The 20,884-nt window shown below is 34.5% G+C and overlaps 1 protein-coding gene across 2 annotated transcripts in view; it reads right to left on the bottom strand.

The window, feature by feature from the left end:
- Positions 1 to 20,884, bottom strand: part of LOC125650853 (sulfotransferase 1E1-like) — a 34,495-nt gene that overhangs the window by 10,377 nt on the left and 3,234 nt on the right. Inside the window, exons 2-4 of one of the 2 annotated variants that reach the window (XM_056167098.1) lie at positions 17,246 to 17,325; positions 8,242 to 8,462; positions 427 to 560 (exon numbers count right to left, since the gene is read on the bottom strand). In XM_056167098.1, the coding sequence (XP_056023073.1) occupies positions 427 to 560; positions 8,242 to 8,425 (318 nt within the window). In that variant the 5' untranslated portion in view covers positions 8,426 to 8,462; positions 17,246 to 17,325. The remainder of the gene's footprint in view (positions 1 to 426; positions 561 to 8,241; positions 8,463 to 17,245; positions 17,326 to 20,884) is intronic. The other variant, XM_048879406.2, reaches the window with a different exon arrangement.

Below are 20,884 nucleotides of genomic sequence, written 5' to 3'. Positions count from 1 at the left end.
TGATACTTGTAATTGTGCTGTTGTAAAAATCTAAATTTTGCTACTGTCCTTCATGTCATATATGACATCATGATTATATCGCGTTTGAGAACTCGAGCTACACATACTTGTATTATCTGCACCGGAAGTATCGAGAGAGGGTGTTCCGGAAGAAATCGAAACTCTCCTATTAATTAAATCAATGGTAATTTCATATGATTATGACACGTTTTGTGGTGTGTTTTAGATTGATTCCAGCAATGTCATTTTAGGACTTTAGACTATTTTATACGCGGAAGAAATGGTTGTATGTTTTCTCAATCTGATTAAAATCAGATCTATGGTCCACTCCGGTAATGTATATTGCTTCACTAGCGATATAACATTACCGGAGCGGATAAAAAATCTTAATGTAATCAGATTGCTTTTTTCTGGGACATCTTGTACCTGTAACACTCTGGGGGATGGCAGCTTTTCTATGGCACTACTATCGTAGAAGTCCAGGGAGTTTAGAGGTTCATTCGTGTACTCGGCTTTTCCGCGAAGCAGCATAGAGACAATTTCTCTGATCCAGTGAGTTCCTATAACAAGAAAGATTGAGCTCGCTATAAGCAAACACGCTTTTTGTAAACATTTCATTACCCCTCCACCCCACCCCCAGTGAGGTTCTTCATTGTATAACAAGAAAGATTGAGCTCGCTATAAGCAAATATATTAGACATTTCATTACCCCACCCCCCCAAAAAATGTTTGTTCAAGAGAAACTAATTTGAACTATATTTAGACAATATGTTTAATTATTCCATTAAACAATTCATTTAATTAGTAAAGATAATTCTGTATGCTTGATATAGGTTTCTGAAAGTGGTCACATTTAATATAAAATATAAATAACAGAACATCGTCTTGATAAAGCTAATGAAAATTTACTTAAACTAGTTTATACACAATATCATTAATAAATGACTAAATTTAAAAATAAAAAGCACGGAAAAACAGGGAGAAAAAGCATACTATATAGAATTTTTCAGTGCACTATTTCCCTGAAAAGTGGGTCCTGATTTTTGACACGACATTGATTCATAGTTCTCTGCGCAGTCACCAACATTTTACACCGAGGTGCATTTTGCAACTTTAAATAAACATTTCATGAATTCTTGTCATAAAACAAGGTAATCAACATTTGTAAAGACCTGGGCACGGAATGTCATGCTTTTGACACTTAGAATGTTGTAAAATAGAAGAATATATAATGAATAAACGGTCAACACAGGGCAAGGGAGGGTGGTGGTGGTATTTTTACAATTATTTTTTTTCATGTACTGATATTCTCAACTTTTCTTGCTTGCGTGCTTTGTGTTTTATTTTCAGTCTCGTATTTCCGTTGTGTCTTTACATTGTGCATGCAGTAGTACGAGGAAGCTGCTAAATGATAAAATGTAGATTTTCTTTGTATTTAGCGCTGTACAACGAAGATCAGCACATACAATGGATGGTAGTCGCACTTTTTATTGTTATCTTGTAGTTTTTCGATAATTCGACTATCAAACCGCTGGGTCCTTAGCCATCCTTAGTGTTTGGTAAGTTCACAACAATAAATTAAAATTATGGAAGACAAAATTACTCAAAAATTCAAATTTTTAATTGTGTTTCCATATATGGAAAAGATACCGACTAACTCCACACTATAGCCTCGTCATGGTATATTTTTGTCATTTTCTCTGAATTATTGTCTCACAGATCCTCGCGTATTCTGTGAGGGTAAATGGTGATGAAATGACACAGTATTTGCTAACTTTTATTTAGTAGATAGGCAATTAATATCTTATGATGTCGAGAATCAAATTTATGGTAATAGTTTCATTGACATGACACTATTTTAAGGACCTGGTTAGATGAAAATAAAAAAAATATCCAACTTAACGCCAGGCACCACTCATAGTGCCATTCATTCCTGTTTTGACGGTTAAGATAATCTACAGTCTTCATTCAATTAATTTATTTCTTTTAACTAATATATATAAGGTACATTGTGAAATATTACAGTTACCTGTAATTTAATTAGTGCGCCAGACTTTTCGTCCCGTTTACAGGTGTTTTGGGACATGTTTGGACATTGTGAAATTACACGAATACATTCATACATGTTTATTAAGGAATCATAAATCATTACCTGCACGTGCAAATATAATATCAGTTATCGGGATATTGTTTTAATTTTTATATTCAACAACGAAGGAAAAATTTTTTTTTTTCATAATTGAGACCAGCCAATCAAAAATCAGAAAATGTAAAGTCATATGCATGTGTTATCGAATCCTGAATTTATGAATACATAAAAAGTATTTGCTGTAATTTAGGTTTTCGTGTTGGTTTCGTTTTAATTTATTAGTATTTCTTCTACGTTATAGAAGACTGGGATTTGCTTTCTTTGCTTTCCTAGGGGGTAGGGGTGTTCAATTCCATCGACTTATTTTGTATGATATGATTGTTGCTGTGTTTGAATCAGTGGCAATATAAGACCTGCTGCTTTCCTTAACATTACTTTAATCGCGGAATATGTATGCATTTCTGTTCTATTTCTTTGCAAGTAATGAATACACAATTGATTTTTATTCCCTTCTTTTCTAGAAACTTTTGTGATTTGTAAAGAAAGAAAAACAATTGTTTGGCTTGTTACAAAAACGTTTCAATAAATATTTAAAATGTTTATTTATATAGGGCTAGGGAGGTTAACAATAGCTTTATCCAGCTCTTTGGTTTGCGCGTTTATTTATTTGTTTCATTTTTCATTTCATGTTTGAATGTTATTTTAATGTAAGCTGATTGTAATTAGTAGGTGAAGATAAAATTCTACTGTTTGGTAGTAGAGACGACACTGTCTTCTCTTACAATTTATCAGTACATATATAGCACTTACCAGCTGGGATTCAAATATCAAATCGTCCAAACCGTATGTTTTAGAAACTTCATACTGTAGAACTTGCTATTTTGTTTCATTTCAATATCAAATAATTTAATTTGAATTTGATACCATCAATATAAAGTATGCATACTAGATTAATTTCATTAAGGTCACAAGTCGAGAATATTTCATACTTATCCAATACAATTAAATCCGAAACAAAGTATGGGATGAAGATTATTTGGGTGTATTGTTTATCCTTTATATTATTTTATATTCAATTAAAATCAGGGATTCATAAAAAAAATATCTAATAAAAATCTACAATATGTTTAACCAATGAAATATGATAATTATTCCTATTAAAAAATCCAATCAACAGAGAGTACAAATGTACTAAAGAGCTAATTACTATATGAAAGGAACAAATTGATAAATGCCCATTTTGAAACATCTTTATATGTATCATGTATTCATTATAATTGTGGTTATGATTTATAGTATTAAATACAATTTGTAAACAAACAAAAGAAAAATGAAATTGAAGGAATTAATGAAAGTAGATTATAGTAAAAATGAGCTTGGAAAATTACTAATGTCTCTTGAAAGAAATTAATCATTACTTTATTTGTATATATTGTAAGAAATTTATTACATACAGTTCATTGTTTTCTTAATGGGATTAAAACATTAGAGGCTATTGTTTAAGTGAGCTGTGACTTGCATGTCAACATGTTTTTAGCGACCGAGTCGTTAGATATTCAGAACACAGACAGGGGAGGAACATAGACCAATCTTTTCCCATTAAGTTTGGAACCAGGTCTCTCGTGAAAAGATAGGTCATTGTTTTTGGAAAAATCAAGGTTAGCATTTGTAATTCAAATGTAACGAAAATCAACAACTCGAAATTCTTGCCTATACACAAGTAATAGGGGCAAGGTCACGATGAGATTTGTCAAATCCATGGATGCATATAAACATGTATTATTGTTACAGTAACTTGATCTGAAGAGTCGGGTCACACGTCGAGTTGACAGGCGGTGGATCATCAGATCGAACGAGACGCGACTGAAGTGAAACCTGTCAACGAGACGTGATCCAACTCTTCGTATCAAGTTACTGCTGTGATGATAAAGAATTATTATATACCTCCTTACATATTGTATGTATTCTTAAATCCACGTTTATAAGATAATAAATGTATTCCAAATTATCAACCCCAACCTCAGACCCCAAAAAACAACATAGAATGAAATAATTTTTTGTGTGCGCAGTTTTCTGACACGGTCGGCATTTTCTTATAAAAAAAAACATTGCGTAGAGGCAGTGACGTCATCCGTTGTAGAGAGAAAACTTCAGTGTGTTGTAATCTGGGAAAGTCGGATCACACTCTGTGAATTTTACATTATCAAAACACAGCTTATTGAAGGGTATATAATATATGTCACTTTCGCATCAGAGTTCAGTATCTTTTTCAAGATCAGTGTTTTGAAGATTAATATCATATTAGAGATCGACCAATGTTTTGTCAGTATGATAAACTATGAAAAATAGTACATGTACGATTTTGACAATTTCGAAAAATTATATACGGGTATATTAAAGGAGTACTGGGCTACTCACTGTAAGGAGAAAACAATGATTTTCCTAGTGCATTTTTATGAAGGAGTGACGTTTATGGTGGCAGTGCGCAAACGTGCGAGAAAAATATTACTAGAAACATCATGAGAGTTACGGTATAATTATAGTCGTAGTGAATGGTTATTTCATGTTAAACACCAAATTTAACTCCCCTTATATTGCTCGAAGTGGTTCTCTCTATCCTGTTTTCCGTCTGACTGTCTGTATTGCTGACTGTGTCCCGTCAACAGCCTGCAGGCCGTACACATAAAAATACATGAGGGCTTCACGCCAGCTTATGTTAACACGCTTTATGAAGTAACTGAACAATTTGGTATCTTAGACGTAGAAATAGGTAGTGACTACACCTCCACCAAACGTTTGACATTTAGAAGTGAGAGCTGTGGATCTTTCGCATGAAACCTTTAAAAAAATACCTACATTCCGTGTTGCTACAGGTGTGACCTTCACTGTTACGGCCCTGAGGTCATACATAGGTAGAAATGTGAGGTACTTCACCTATAGTTGTCACCGTCTCTATACAAGGGAAGAATCCTCCAAGGGGCGTAAAAACAATAAACAAACAAAAATTTCAAGGTTAACGAGTGGGTCAACATATAAAATTGGTCATCAAGTATTAACAGGTATTTCCCAGAGAAAACATTATGAAGCTTAGCAGTAGTTTCAAGAGAAAAATGCACACTAATCATGTGTTGCATTGCTGACAATGTCTGTATAAGCTCTTAAATGTATATCAAATTCCATTGTAAAATCAGTCGACCTGCCAACGACCTTACGTGAAAAAACTGTGAGTAGAGACAGGTATGGGGTCCTTTTGGTAGGTGTTCATAAGGTCCAGGAAAAAGGATGGGGGGAGCATGACAATCTAGTACATACTGCCGAGGGTCTGCATCGCGAAAACACAACTACATAAAAGTACATAAAAACCAACAAATCGCAATTAATGACTTTACACAACTTGTTTTGAAACCACATCGTGAGTGAGGAATGCGTATAAACATTGCGACAACAATAGGTAAGTTCATCTGGTTCTCAGCAGTGAATGTTCAGTAACAAGCGGAAAAGAATGTCATCCGACAATATTTTTGTTTTTTTCGTCCGATTTTTTTTAAAGTCCATGTACAAATAAGATGCACGTTGCTTTGTCAGTGATGTTGCTTCTCTCAAAAATCCCTAATGTATCGCGCTCGGTATGAAATGTATTAGGTTTTCCAATATTATCTTGAACGATTCGTGTATATATATATATATATATATATATATATATATATAACAGCAAGCACACTTGATATTTACCACTTTTATCTAATGTTGGTCTGACATTTAACTATTTATGAACAATCACGTAGACATTATGTAAAGATATGGATAAATTCAAACATCACATGTAGAAATGATGTAAATATAAGCATTTAATGATTATTTTTGACGTATACTATGATATAATTCGAAACAGGTGTGTAGACAAATTCAGTAATGGATATATATATAAATACTTTTAAGTATTTTGTCGATTTGCCAAAAGAATGATATCGTTCTCCTTATTTAAAAAAGCTCTAATTATCGGGACGACTTGTCCCTTTTTCAGGACGACAGAATATTTACATAGAAATGAAAACTAACTAAATGAAATAAGAATGCAAGTTAACACTAAAACTAAACTACAAACAGAACATCAACATATTGAAATTATCGTGTGCAAAATGGGACAATTGAATTCCATCGAGAGTCAAGAATGAACTAATTAGCTCTTACGCGAGATGAAGTAATAAACTAAGAACGAGTTAATTTGCATTTTTATTTTATTTAGTTAGTTTTAATTTCTATGTATATATTCTGCCGTCCTTAATAAAGGACAGGTCACCCCGAAAATTGGTCAATTTCGCATTGGTTGTGTCGTACGTTTGTCATTTCTAGTGCTTTATATACATGTATCCTTATTCATTTAATATTGCATCTACTACATTCAAGATTATTTTGTCTACACCGACCACAAAGTGAACACCTTTCCATAATCAAGTGCTAAGGTGTACACTTGTCGGTATACGCCTTCTACACCCTGTACAGGACATGTGTTGGTAAATGCACTGAAAAATTCAATATGGCTGACAAATTGTGAGACGGAAAATTTGCAAAAAAATTTCTCCGTATTTTGTTTGTCGTGTATAAGTATATATCCAGTATATTGTATGTTGTCATTTACAAGAGTTTAAAATATATTTTAAAGAATAAATGAAAACGATTGATATTTCGTACAATCATTGAAAAACAAGTTCGGCGCCAGAAATACATTTGTATGTTGGAGTATGACCTGATGTTTTTCAGATGTAAATGTATGTAGGTATTTATAAATGCACATTAAAATACATTTTTGTAAACAAAAATCTCAAATTCTAGTAATTATATAATTGGTCATTTATCTGCATTAAATCGTTGATTTTCCAATGAGAATTTCAGCTGCTGAACGTCCATATTGAATATACACCGAATTGCACTTGATTATAAGGTGTAAACCGACTGCATTTATTAACAGTGAATTTGGATTTTGGTGAGAGTTTATACCTAAGCATTATTCACATGTATCATTCCATGTGAAGATGCTGTATTTGAATGATATTGTTTATAAAAAAAAAACCCATTATTTCATCATTAAATGAACCTCATTTGTGTTTGGTGACATAATCTGATATTCGTATCACATGTACCTACCTGTGAACAAAGAATGTAACAAAACATTTGTTCTAGCAGAAAGTAGAAATTAAAATATATCTATCATGATATATAGTTTTCTTCGGAGGAACATTTAAGTATATTCAGAATAGCAAAATTTGATTTTTTTTAAAAAGCGCAGTCAATAATTTATAAGACAGAGTGTTGCCTTTAGTATCCACACATCACTGAAGGATGAAATGGTTGCAGGTACTCGCACACTATAATATGGTTTATCACAAATTTGCTGAAGAGTTCGGAGTTTCATAGCCATTGTATTTATCGATAGAAATATACACGTCTATTTGTCTTCATATAACACTAACTATCTCGCTCTTTGGGAACTACATGAACTTGTTGGTTATATGTACAGAAGTAGCTAAGACAAATTTTGTCGTTCATATAAATCACATTAATGGGTCAGTTATATCCTACCAATGAAAGAATTGAAATGAAAGCTGTACAAAATATTAACAAGGATTTTCAGGATCTATTTGTTGTGAAGTCATCGTACAGAAATTGACGTGTGTTTACGATTCCCTGAGGTGGAGTGGTCAGCGGCTACGTCACTGCAACGTCACGGTACTGACGGGACAATAATTAGTAAATAAAGCTACCTATTTCTCAAAACCTACTATTCTTAAAACGATAAGCAAAATTTTCTTCCTTGCCTACATAATTCAAATAATATTTAACAGTACAGAAATTTAAAGGAACAGTTGATTCTAATAGAAATTTACTTAAGAAGGTCACAGCTGTGAAAAGTTTATTTTATAAAAGGTGCAGAAATAACCGAAGGTAAAAGCAACCTTTTCAAACCATTAAGTAAATAAAGCGTTGAAATTCGTAATATTCTATTTACTTTGAAAAGTTCTGATCAAATATTAAATTCAATCTAGACATTACAGCTATAACAAATTCAAAATATTAAAAAAATATTATTTTGAAAATCTTTATGCATTTTAAATTCATTATTCTCTATAAAATATGCAGTAGAGTAAACTGACCTGATTTGGGATACGTGGACAACAGTATGTCATTTTCCTGAGCTTTGAAATTGGCAATGTTCTTCAACTGGTCTTTAACGTTGCCGGGAAAAGCATAGGGGAAGTTGAAGTTATCGTAACGTTTAACTTTCGTCAGGTGTTCCGGTTCCACACTGTACTCACAAATTTCCATTTCCGGTTTCATCAGTAAGTCTTAGTTTTATCATTTGAGAACACAATTCCTGAAAAATCCGACAACAGTTATTGACTATATTGTCTGAGACATGAAATGAACGTTTGGGAAATGTGTCACTGGGACCTAGCTTTTCTCTTTTTTTAAATAATTCTTCTTTGCATAAAAAATATGAATGAAACTTGCAACTCCGTTTAAGTGGGCGTGTCTATCCTTGATTGTGTTTTGCTCATTGGACAGGGCAAAGCATGAATAGCGACATGGGAGTATATTTTTTCAGTTAAAGCGATCGGTGACCTCTTCAGAATAGATGAATTTTTAATAGCGTCAATAAAACGTTGAAGCCAGTGAATACAAATGAAGTAGAAAGGAAATCATCACAATTCGCTCCATTTTTGTGCAAAAATTTAGAACCAGAAATTAAACAACGAATTTAATCCCCAAAAGGCTAATCAAAATGGTAGCTATAAAACAATCAATACCTGATACCAATCAATGATATTCGCAGTTTAAAGATGCGTACATCATGCTCTTTTAAAAATTTTGATGTGACTATTTTTAGATATAGTTTTCGATTGCTAACTCGATGAAGGCACCTCGTGTAAATCTGGTGCTGCATATTTTTATTCCGAGTACCATATATTTTTCTCGTATTTTCCCCCCAACAGATTAATTTATATTTTTTTTTTAAAAAATCACATGCGAATGTTAAAATGATACCTCTTGTTGTATATATCCCATATTTACTTGTTCCTATAATCTCTCTCTCTACAACCGACCTTGTATGCTGAATTTTTAAAATACTTTATCTGAAATAGAATTTACAACTAGTGTGAACGACCTCTCCTGATGAGACTAAATAGAGCAGAGAAATTCCTATTATTGTACTTCCTTTAGATTTAGATGTAGGTAAAGTGTGGGTTTCCTAGCTACAATGTTGTCATGAAATGTTATATTCGTGAACTCTGTGCGTGATATTTAAACAAGACAAAAATCATAACCTGCAATTTTTTTCTGCAATGATTGCTACCTTTATCACCCGATAAAACAACAAAGCAAGACATTCTATTGTTTATATTTATATATTTATGAATTTCTTGAAAATATAAACTAGATTTAAGTGCTGAAATATCATACCGTTGACCATTTGTTACTTTAAACGAAACAGTCAATGTAGTCTTTCACCTTGACGACGCTCCATATTTGGTAATGATTAAGCGGACAGGTGGTATTAAATAAGCGGATCAAACTAGTTTGTAACACACATGTATTCATTGTCTATGATGAAAGCAATGTCAATTTCAAAAGCAATACAAGAGAAAAGATTCAGTGAATGTTTATATAAATATTTACATATCTTTACTATTGTCCTGATAAATTCTATACATTTTAAATTGATTAAATTCCATCACAAGCGAAAAATTCTTCTGCAACGACTTGTTACAAATATTGCACATTTTTGTAACTCTATTTAAAAGAATGCATAGTTATGTTACAATAAATGTCTAAACTTTGAAATTACGATTGTCACCTTAATTTGAAATTTAAAAATGACTAAACACTTATGTATGTAGGTAAGCATTATTGTTTTAAAATATCCATAGTAAAGAATCACATTTTATGGCGAATTCTTGGTCAACAGTTTATTAATTAAATAAAAAAAAATACTTTTTAATCCAAAATGAGATGGTTTTTGTTTTTCTTCATTAATAAATCTTTTAGTGAGCCTGGCTTATCGACAGGACCTCAACCCACACAGCACCCCTATCGCCCACCCCTCCCCTCCAAAAAAAAATCGACGAGGGGGTGTATATATGATGCTGTTGATTTATTGACAAAGTAGACAGTATATCACTGACAATAGATGGAGGATAAGTGAGTGATTATTCACTAGCTCGGTGTCTGTATCTCATGACTTTCATGTATAAAAGACTGCATCTCAATAGAAATAGTTTAATGATAGAAAGCACACCTTAATCTGGGATTGTGTTCATAACCATACAGTAGATACGTTTATATCAGTGGAGAGCAGATAGGCGAAAGTACATGTAAACTGTCGTACATTTTTACGGTGAAACTTTTGTTATTTTAAATTTTTTCTTGGTCACACAGAAATGAACTAGGCGTAAATAACACGGCGGGTTTGCTCACGATTTCTTGTCAAAACATGCATTTAATAAACACGGAGGAATTTCGGGTTTTTCCCCTCTTATTAAGTGGTGCTCTGTACACTTTAGACGTATATTAAAAGGGTCAGGAGGTCAATAGACGAATTTGGCCTGGTTCTGAAGTTATCAATGTGTTTAAAGGTCCCATGAGGACAGAAAACAATGTCAAACTGCATACCCCATTGGAAATAAGCCATGTGGCTTTCATGGGTAATTCTTGGCAAAGGCATATACATTATATATCCTCCATACTTTTTAATATCAAATGGCTGAAAAAGTTTTCCTTTTTACCTATGTATTTTACAAAATCTCACCTTTACATGTATGTCTCTCAGTGATATTTCTTGTATATTTGCATTTTCCTAAATAAAAAAATAATGAATAAATACCGCTATCTTGCTTAACTATACCGTTTTCCTGGTTACTGTAACAATATATAACATCACTTTCAATTATTGCTGAAGTTTATAAAAGTCGGGCCATGTCTTATACTTGAATAAAGTTTTCAACGAAAGCAAACAAATGCTGTGGCGGATCCAGGAATTTTAGACGGGGAGCTGTAACCATTGTTTGTACATGTACGTTTTCCGCCCAAAACAAAGTCGGGAAATTGAGGAGAAAGCCAAAAATGACAAAGAAGACCATTTTTTAAAAAAAATATTAAACCTAGGGTGGTAATAATCTCGGCTGAGATTCGGCTCGGCAGAATATTTGGACTGACGCCATCACCGAATCTCGGAGCAGTCCTTCATAATTTACTTTCAGCTTCGGCCGGTTCTAGCAATTAATGTGAACTTGGGTGACACTACTGTTCGCTTCAAATAAGTGATTTGACTGTTAAACTAACTCTCTATCACTATTAATTTTACATTGCTTATTGTCTAGGTATGAAAATCCTAAAATGAAAAGAGTCACCAAATTTTCCGTTTAAATGATGACTTCCATGGCTCTTGAAATTGAAGAGTGCCTATAGTCTGCATTATCTAGTTATTGATACATTGTATCTCTACATACCGTCTTGTATATCGCTAATTTAAAAAACAAACTATTGGAACTCTTCAATTTCGGGAGTTAAAATATTGCGCCATGGAACTCATCATTTGAACGGAAAATTTAGTAATAGTTTATTTTATGGAATTTACATACTTAGACAGTACATGTACGTAATGCAGCATTAATAGTGATACAGATTTGGTTTAATAGTCAGGTAACGTATTTGAAGCGAACAGTAGTGTCACCTAAGTGCACATTAATTGATAGAATCGGGCGAAGCTGAAAGTAAATTTCCAGACATGAATTATGAACGACTGCTCCGAGATTCGGTGAAGGCGTCGGTCCAAATATTCAGCCAAGCCGAATCTCAGCCGAGATTAGGGTGGTGCATCGCCCGTAAGTGCTCTCTTGATCCGCCACTGAAATATATTTTAGGAGGATGGAATGGGTACATGTACAGGGAAGAGTACTCGTAGTATTGTGCACCCAATTGATCCAGAAGTACAACAGAGAGGCGTTGCATGATACAATGCAACGTGCCCGTATGTGGGCGAGGGAAATCACATGACCTACATATCGCCGATTCAACATAAAGGTATATATATAATGTTCCAATTTTTATGTTAGATATTAATAAAGATATCAACATTACGGTATTTTGTGAATAAAATGAAACAAAGTGCTCTATCAAATATACATACCAAAAATTACGGTTGTATGGATAGTTTCAAAACACAACCTAGTGTCTTTTAAAACACTTTCTTTCCAAAATGACGGAGGTAAATGTCTTAATAGCATACCATGTGCTGTTTTTCCAGTAATTCTGGGATATTAGTATATATATCGACCCTTTAGTGCTTTACCTATGACCTAGTGCCATGAATTTAGTTTTAGAGATTAGTACGCCTATACCTACAATCGATAAAGTTTACTGGCCTCATTGTCTTTTTTCAGGCCACACATAAAGAAGGTGCGCATAATGCAAACATACATTGTATATACAAAAATATCCGAGAATTAAATTAGTCAAGAATGAACTGAAAATTTCGATATAATATTTTTTTTCCATCTGGGGTAAAGTTAAGTAGTTTACGTTGCATAAGTTATAATATATCGCCTTTATAAATACATTACCCATCATGTTAGTCTGGGAACAAAAATTTTGATTATTAGTGCGCGTGTACCTGTTACAGATGCGTTGGCTATATGGTGCCCTAAAGACAATATGTTGTGAAAATGAAATAAAGAGCACTTTTGCATATATCGGTCCTATTGTATTACCTCATCTGCAGTTACGTCATTAAATACTCCGAGAATGGATTGATTTTGGGTCAAAGGCTCTGTATGTAGTGAATATTTAACAATGGTGTGATGCATTTGAGAAAACAATCTTTCCGCAGCATATCGGGTATTATAAGAGGATAATAAGTATCGTACCCACAACTGCACTGTGTCTGTCAGCCATCGAGCCATGTGAAAATTTGAATGAAATACAAGCGGAATAAATTACGTCACTTTGTCCACAGATAAACATACGGTAATAAATACATGTAATCACTCATAAAACGTACGTTCAGAAACACACGCTCACAAACTTTCACTTGTTAATACACGCTCGTAATCAAACCCTCATAAACGCACGCTCGTAATCAAACGCTCATAAACGCACGCTCGTCATCAAACACTCAAAAACGCACGCTCGTAATCAAACGCCTATAAACGCACTCTCGTAATCAAACGCTCATAAATACACATTCGTAAACATACATTTGTAAACACACAATCTAACACTTAAAAACAAACGCTTATAAATACATGTGCATGCTTATAGACAAACGCTAGCTACTGTAAACACACGCTATAAACAAACACTCACGCATGGTTATACATGTACATGTAAATGCACGCTCATGAATACACGCTCGTAAACACACCCACTAACTACTAAACGCACACTTATAATCGGACTGGGGGGCTTCGGCGGATGTAATGAGAACGGAACTCATCAAATACGTCCACGTTGCTTTAAAAATAAAGTGCACCGCCACGGCACATGATACGCCCGTCACATATTGTTAACAGTATAGATTGTACCCATTAAAACATTTTTTTTTATATCACCTTAATTAAATGTCACAGTGACCTTAAAGTAGGATGCGACACACCTTCTACCTAAGATGCATTAGTTGACCAATTTTGGTGATTCTAGGTCTAATAGTTTTCAAGTTATGAGTCGGACAAGTTTTTGCCATATATGGCCATATCTTCTTCATGAAAAGTCACAGTGACCTGGTTTTAATGTGCGACACACCTTCTACCCAAGATGTATCTACAGACAAAGTTTGATGATTCTAGGCCTTGTAGTATTAAAGTTACGGGTCGGACACGAAAAAGCTAACAGACGGACGGACAGACGGATATCTTCTTAATGAAAAGTCACAGTGACCTGGTTTTAATGTGCGACACACCTTCGACCCAAGATGTATCTACAGACAAAGTTTGATGATTCTAGGCCTTGTAGTATTTAAGTTACGGGTCGGACACGAAAAAGCTAACAGACGGACGGACATGAACGCCATACCATAATACGTCCCGTCTTAAGACGGGCGTATAAAAATCGACGAATTCCAATGGCATGGAGATGAAAGATTACCCGACAAAACAGCCGCTCCTAGAACTTTTCTTCGATTCTAGCAATTTCTAAATGACGGTGATGGTCGCTTCAATTTTTTTTCCGGCATTTCATGTTATTCGATGCGCGGACTTTACGATAGCATTTATTCCGTAAATGTGACTTTTAAAAACGGAATAAATAGCATGATTAGTTAAAATGAGTAAAATATATAAATATTAGTAACTATTTAGTCTGTGCCGACCATCTATAATTATGTATCTTTATACATATAACCATGATAACGATATTGTTAAGTCCGCGGATCGAATAACATGATTATGCCTTGGGAGAATGAACTTGTTTGATTTTTCCTGTTTTTTCTTTCTTTCTTTTTTCCCTTTCTTTTCTTTTTCTGCTAGGCATTGAACATGATTGAGCACTGAGGAGGGGAGAGGTAAAGCTTTGGACTCTGTTTCATTTTATTCAGGTATAAAATATCATGATTATAAATTTAAAATAACATACAAACCTGACATAATATATAGCAGTTACAACAGTTAAAGAATAAGTAACTGTATGGAAAACATGACAAAGGATGGTAAAATAACCCAAGGATAGCCCATAAAAGCTTACATCAGCTTATATTCAATGGAGTCCTTATGTATCTATACAATAGATGTGAAATAAAACATTACAAGACTAACAATTGTTCTTGGGGGGAAACTAAGGTCGGAGTAACACACTACAGGTCGTATCTCCACCACTGTATGAAGCGTTAAGTTCGAACAGTTTTGATTTAACCGGATTCGCTGCTTTGATTGCCTTCCTGAGCTGTATGTGTAGAAGACTATACACACATAAGGCCGCATTAAACCTTGTCCTGATTTACGAGATCATTGTCCCCGCCCGACACATGAATCTTGTCGAACCCTTTACTTAGAAATAAATCAAGAGCACAGGAAAAGTTCACCCAATTTATTAAGTTCAGCAAGCCGCGACCTAAATTTTGATTATCTTCATATTGTGGGTTACCTAAAACCTGGTGACGTAAAGCGCTATTTAATCCAAATTGAAATTATATCAAGTCTATGTAGACCACATGTACAGACTGTATATATACTTAGAATACACTTGACCAAAGGTTAAAGACTACACATTCTCTGATTATAGTGAACTGATTGTATCCGATACAATTGTCCGTAAGTAAATGTACACTGTTCCATGTATTCAAAATCCTTGCAGATTTTCAAGTTCAGACATGGTACGAATGATATGGCCATGGATTCTGCGATGTCCGAAACATAAATTATTATCAGGAATCTTTATGAACGATATTGCCACAATCTCTGTATCAAAAATAGTCCCTCAATAACTTACTATGCTATCAAAGTGATTTGACACAAAATTAGATTGATAGATTGATTGTATCTTGTTTAACGTCTCTCTCGAGAATTTTTCACTCAGATGGGGACGACACCAAGACCGGCGAAGGGCTTCAAATTTAGACCTTTGCCCGGCGCTTACGGCCATTGAGCAGGGAGAGTTCTTTAGCGTGCCACACCAAATGTGACACAGGACATTCGTTTTTAAGGTAATCTCCGAGGACCCGTGACATTCACACCTGATGCCGAGCGTTTGGCGATGGAACTGTCACTACCTGTTTTAACGAATTAGGTCAGTCGCAACCGGGATTCGAACCTCAGCCTTCCCCATACGGAGTGAACGCTCTAACCTCTAGACCACCACAGCGGTCCACAAAGTGAAATAAATTTATACAGCATATACATGTACATATAGTATATGCATGTGAGTGATCCAAAACATAGGTCAATCTCCAGTACTTACAGATGGATAGTATATTTCCAGCTTTTATTTTGGTTTACAGTTTTGGGAGTTCAACTCCTTTAGGTCAGCAAGCATTGCGCGCATGAATATATTGTTAAAGACTTCGATTTGGACCCCTTCACATGCTCGTTTTATTTGATTGATTGGTTGTACGTTGTTTAAATCCCTATCGAAAACTTTTCACTCATATGGAGACGTCACCAATACCGGGGAAGGGTTTCAAATTTAGGACAATGTTCGGCGCTTACGTCCATCGAGCAGGCAGGGTTCTTTAGCGTGCCACACCAACTAAGACATTGTTAAGGTCATCTCAGAAGACCCGTGACATTTACATCTGATGCCGAGTGTTTGGTGATGGAACTGTCACTACCTGTTTTAACGACTTAGGTCTGTCGCGGCCGGGATTCGAGCCCCGACCTTCCGCATGCGGGGCACACGCTCTACCTCTAGACTACCGCGGCGGTAAAACGTTTTCCGCACAATATAGTCCTAAGCAGATGTTGAAAAGCTAAAATTCGAAACAAAGAGTTAATACAGATATATACGCTTAACAAACTGATAAGATTTTCCCCTTTTTTAATTCATAAACGGGATTTCTTTCTTTGAATGTTTGAAAACGTTTAACTCCTGAGAGAACATTCTGTACTTTGATTTGTTTTCAAATTTGAAATGTTTCTAACGATGTGTCATTGTTTGACTCATTACATGTTCTAGTACAATATCATACGGTGCCTTTTAATATTATCAGTTTTATCCAATATCTATTATAGCATTGTCTTGACACGGTAAGGAGAGGGTATCTATAGGTCATGCTCTCGTTTGTATTAAATATTTTTTATTTACATTGTATTCGAGGGATTGTTTATTTTTATTTGTTATGAAGGATTTCATTGGTCATGTTTTAACCTGTATCGTGTTGAAAATGAGCGAGACTTTCCAGATGCTCAGTCACAAGATAAACTGGTCCCCTATTTTCGTGCAGGACAAGTTAACACGATGTTGAAAAGCGAGACATTTATAGCATACTTGATTCTGATAAAATTCGGTCGAATCAAACTAAGCCCTGGACGCGCTAAGAATCAAGTGACGCGGTTAAAGTACAGCAATAAAAATGTTGCCTTTCTATCGAATAAACATTATTTGGCCATAAAAGGCCAACACTTTTACATGCGCCTATTCATCCCCCCCCCCCCCCCGGCTCAATTGACTCACCCGACGGGGTGTGTCCGCAGTTCACAATCTGATCAGCACCAGTTTTACCCGAGAGCGCCGGATCGTTAGAATCAAGTACCCTATTTGAATAAAAATGTGAAGATAACGAACAGAGATCAATCTCAGAAATCCCAAAAGGAATACAAAATAGAGAGTTGTGAAAACACGGACCCCTGCCTAGGAGGAGTAAACAATTCCTGTCGACCGGTCACGCCCACCGTGAACTATATATCCCAATCAGGTAAACCGAGTAATCCGTAGTCAGAATCACTTTGCCAAGAACGGCCTAACAATTGGTATGAGACACGTCAGACAGCATTAGACCCAATGACAGGTTGTATGGGTAAACTAGATCTTTATAACGACCATGGAATTTGCGAAATGCTGACTTTAAACGAGACTGTTGAAACCTCTGCAACATCAACTTGTTTGTCAGTAGCCTGCCTTGATTTAAAAACTGATCATACGCAGAACAAGATCTTGCGTATTGACTCAGTTCGTTATCTTCGCCTTTCATATAAACACCACATGTTGGTGGTAATGGGATATTGCTACATAAATGTGGAAAGTTGACGATGGAGAAGCTGAAATCATCCCGTTTTTCATAAGTTGAGTTACTAGTTTGCTGTTAACTTCTATTTACAAATATCTAAGTACGAAGCAGGTGTGGAGGAATAAGTTGTCTTTTACTTCGAGTTCACTGGGATATATCGAATCAAAATATGAATGAAATTACTTATTGTTAATAGATAAAACGTCGTCGATATATCTAAATGTTTTCCTCTCATGTAGAAGCATTTGAATAAATTCTGCCTCACAAGAATATAAAACAGATCAGCTAACAAAGGAGCACAATTCGTTCCCATGGGAATTTCAACAGACTGTTGGAAGACCTGATCTTAAACGACTACGAAGATATTGTCAATGAGGAATTCCAACATCTTTTTAATTTCAACTTCCGAGTAGTTGTGTGTAGAAGCAGAGTGGTGTTTAAATATACAATTTTTGGATGACTGATTACTACATGTAGATGTGAATATTTCCTTTTTCTAATTTTGTTGACGAAGCAACTGTGTATGGTGTCGAAGAGTCTAGTCTTTAATTCATCGTGAGGAATGGTCGTGTAAAGTGTTGAAGTCATGTTTTGATGTTGTTGATTTAAGAGAAATTTTGCAATTCGAAATTTTCTAAAAGTTCTTTAGAAATTTTTAGAATCCACGTTTGATTTACGCCACTTCTGGCATATGTTGTGACACAATGCGTTTGAAGTTTCTCCTTCACAGCTGTTCATATTGCAATCTTTGTTTGTAAGGGGTTTTATGAAGTATAGGAATCCAGTATTGGTACAGTAACTCTTATTCACCAATCCATCCCGACCCATCCCTAGATACATCAACTACTTGTGAGTTAGATGATTTAACTATCACGGAACAAGAAGTAGAAGATCAGTAAGCCACCCGGACCTGATCACATCTCTCCTAAAATATTAAAACCAATAACATCTTCAATTAAAATACCACTAGCTAAGTTATTCAATCTTATAATTCAATATAAAAAAAATCCCAAATATTTGGAAATTAGCTATAACTCCAGTGTATAAGAATATGGGGGATTCCCCAGATGCATCTAACTACAGACCTATATCCATAACAAGTATAATATGTAAAGTTATGGGGGGAAATTCTCTATAAACACCTTCATAATTTTGTCATTGATAAAAACATCTTATTTAAGTATCAGGCTGGGTTTCAGCCTGGTGACTCAACTGTCAACCAACTCGTAGATATATACAATACAATTGTTTCACACTTTGATAAAGGTAAAGAAGTAAGACTTATTTTCTGCGACATTTCAAAAGCTTTTGATAGAGTGTGGCATACACGTCTTAAACACAAAGTCTCTGCTCATGGAATCTTTAGTAGTGTTGTTCAGTAGGTTTAGCAGAATCTTGCAGACAGAAAACAAAAGGTAGTTATTGATGGATTCTCTTTCCTTACTGAAACAAAAGTTAACGGTGTGCCCCAAGGCTCTGTCATTGGTCTTTTCTTATTCCTATTAATTAATGATATAAGGCTGTTTGCGGATGACACATCTCTATATGCTATTATTGAAAATGACCTTATGTACCTAGGAAAACATCCTCGTTAATTAGTAACGTACAGTTTATACAAAACTTGGCAAATCAATGGCAAGTGGACTTTAACCCTATTAAAACTGTGAATGTAAATTTATCAAGAAAAAAAATATCTAATTTCCTGATATAACATTTGGAAATCAGGGTCCTGTAATTATCACATCAACAACACACACACATCTTGGTGTTAAATTTCATTCAGGTGAAAGGTAACTTGGATTGTACATATTCAAACAATTCCTGACATAACATCTTCTAGACTGAACTCAATAAGAATTTTAAAATTCAAGGTTAATCGCAAAGATGTCTATTTTTCTTTCATCCGTCTTCTATTAGAATATTCTGATGTGAAGCCAAACTATTAGAAGACATACAAGTATAGAAGCTGCTAGAATAATGACTGCCTTGCGATATAATTCTTTTCGTCCATGTCTATAAGAAGAACTAGGATGGGAACTTCTTGGTACTAGACGAAAAATTCACAAACTAGTATTATTCCTTAAAATAATGAATGACTACTCGTTAATATCTTGCAGATCTTTTAGAACCCTATACTCCGAATCATCACTCATACGGTCTTAGAAATATCAATACATTGTTACCCTTTTAAGATTCCTCAGATTAGAATAGCTTTCTTCCATCACGGCACTATTATTCAATAATCCTTCATTGAACTTGAACATTGGGGGCTTATAATAGTTCCAATTTTCACTACCATGCTATTATAGACTGGAATTCTTTACCATTTGAAGTTAAGTCCGTTAATAATAAAGTAAATTTCAAATCATTAGTTAAAACACAGCTTGCACAAGAAGCCCGCCAGAGGGAGAATAGGGAGTTTGTATGTAGAAATTAAACCTCATTCACGTTTTATTATTCATTTTTTAAGTTTTTAATTGTATATTGATCTTACTCTATTCAGGCCACACTGCATCATTCATTTACCAAAATATTTTACACATTGCTGTCCATGCCATCCAATTGTAATTTATTTATTAACATAGATACACCTGTTTGATCATTAGGGAAAAAGCTCATATAGACTAAGCCTGCTGCCTAATCCCATCAATGTATTGAATAGTGTTTAAATAAAAAATTCCATTGAATGGGATATCAAATGTGCCCAAAACTGAAGCATGATTTTGAAGAATTTCATCTTTTGAAAGGACAGCCAGTTGGAGTATACATGTAAGTACGATTACCAAATATGGAATTAATGGCAAGTTCGTTTAAAATACAGTTGTAATAATGAGCCTTACAAACAAAGACAATTTTGCTACAAAGCTGGACCCAAAGCATATTTCTTATGTAACATATCTAATTCTTTAATCATTTCTGGTTTACTAAACACAGAAATTGTTAAGAAAAGGGTTATAGCCATTGCTTTGGCTTCAATGAGATCGTTTGTAACAAAGCAAAATAAACAATCTCTCGGATAAATTTGCATATGTATACTACACAAATGGAAAATATTGTATAGAAAAGAAATGGAAATGAAACATAAT

The sequence above is a fragment of the Ostrea edulis genome, chromosome 5 (genome assembly GCF_947568905.1).
Source record: "Ostrea edulis chromosome 5, xbOstEdul1.1, whole genome shotgun sequence".
Taxonomy (NCBI): Eukaryota; Metazoa; Mollusca; class Bivalvia; order Ostreida; family Ostreidae; genus Ostrea; species Ostrea edulis.
The sequence above is the reverse complement of the archived record's forward strand: the minus strand, read 5'-3'. Positions and strand labels throughout refer to the sequence as shown.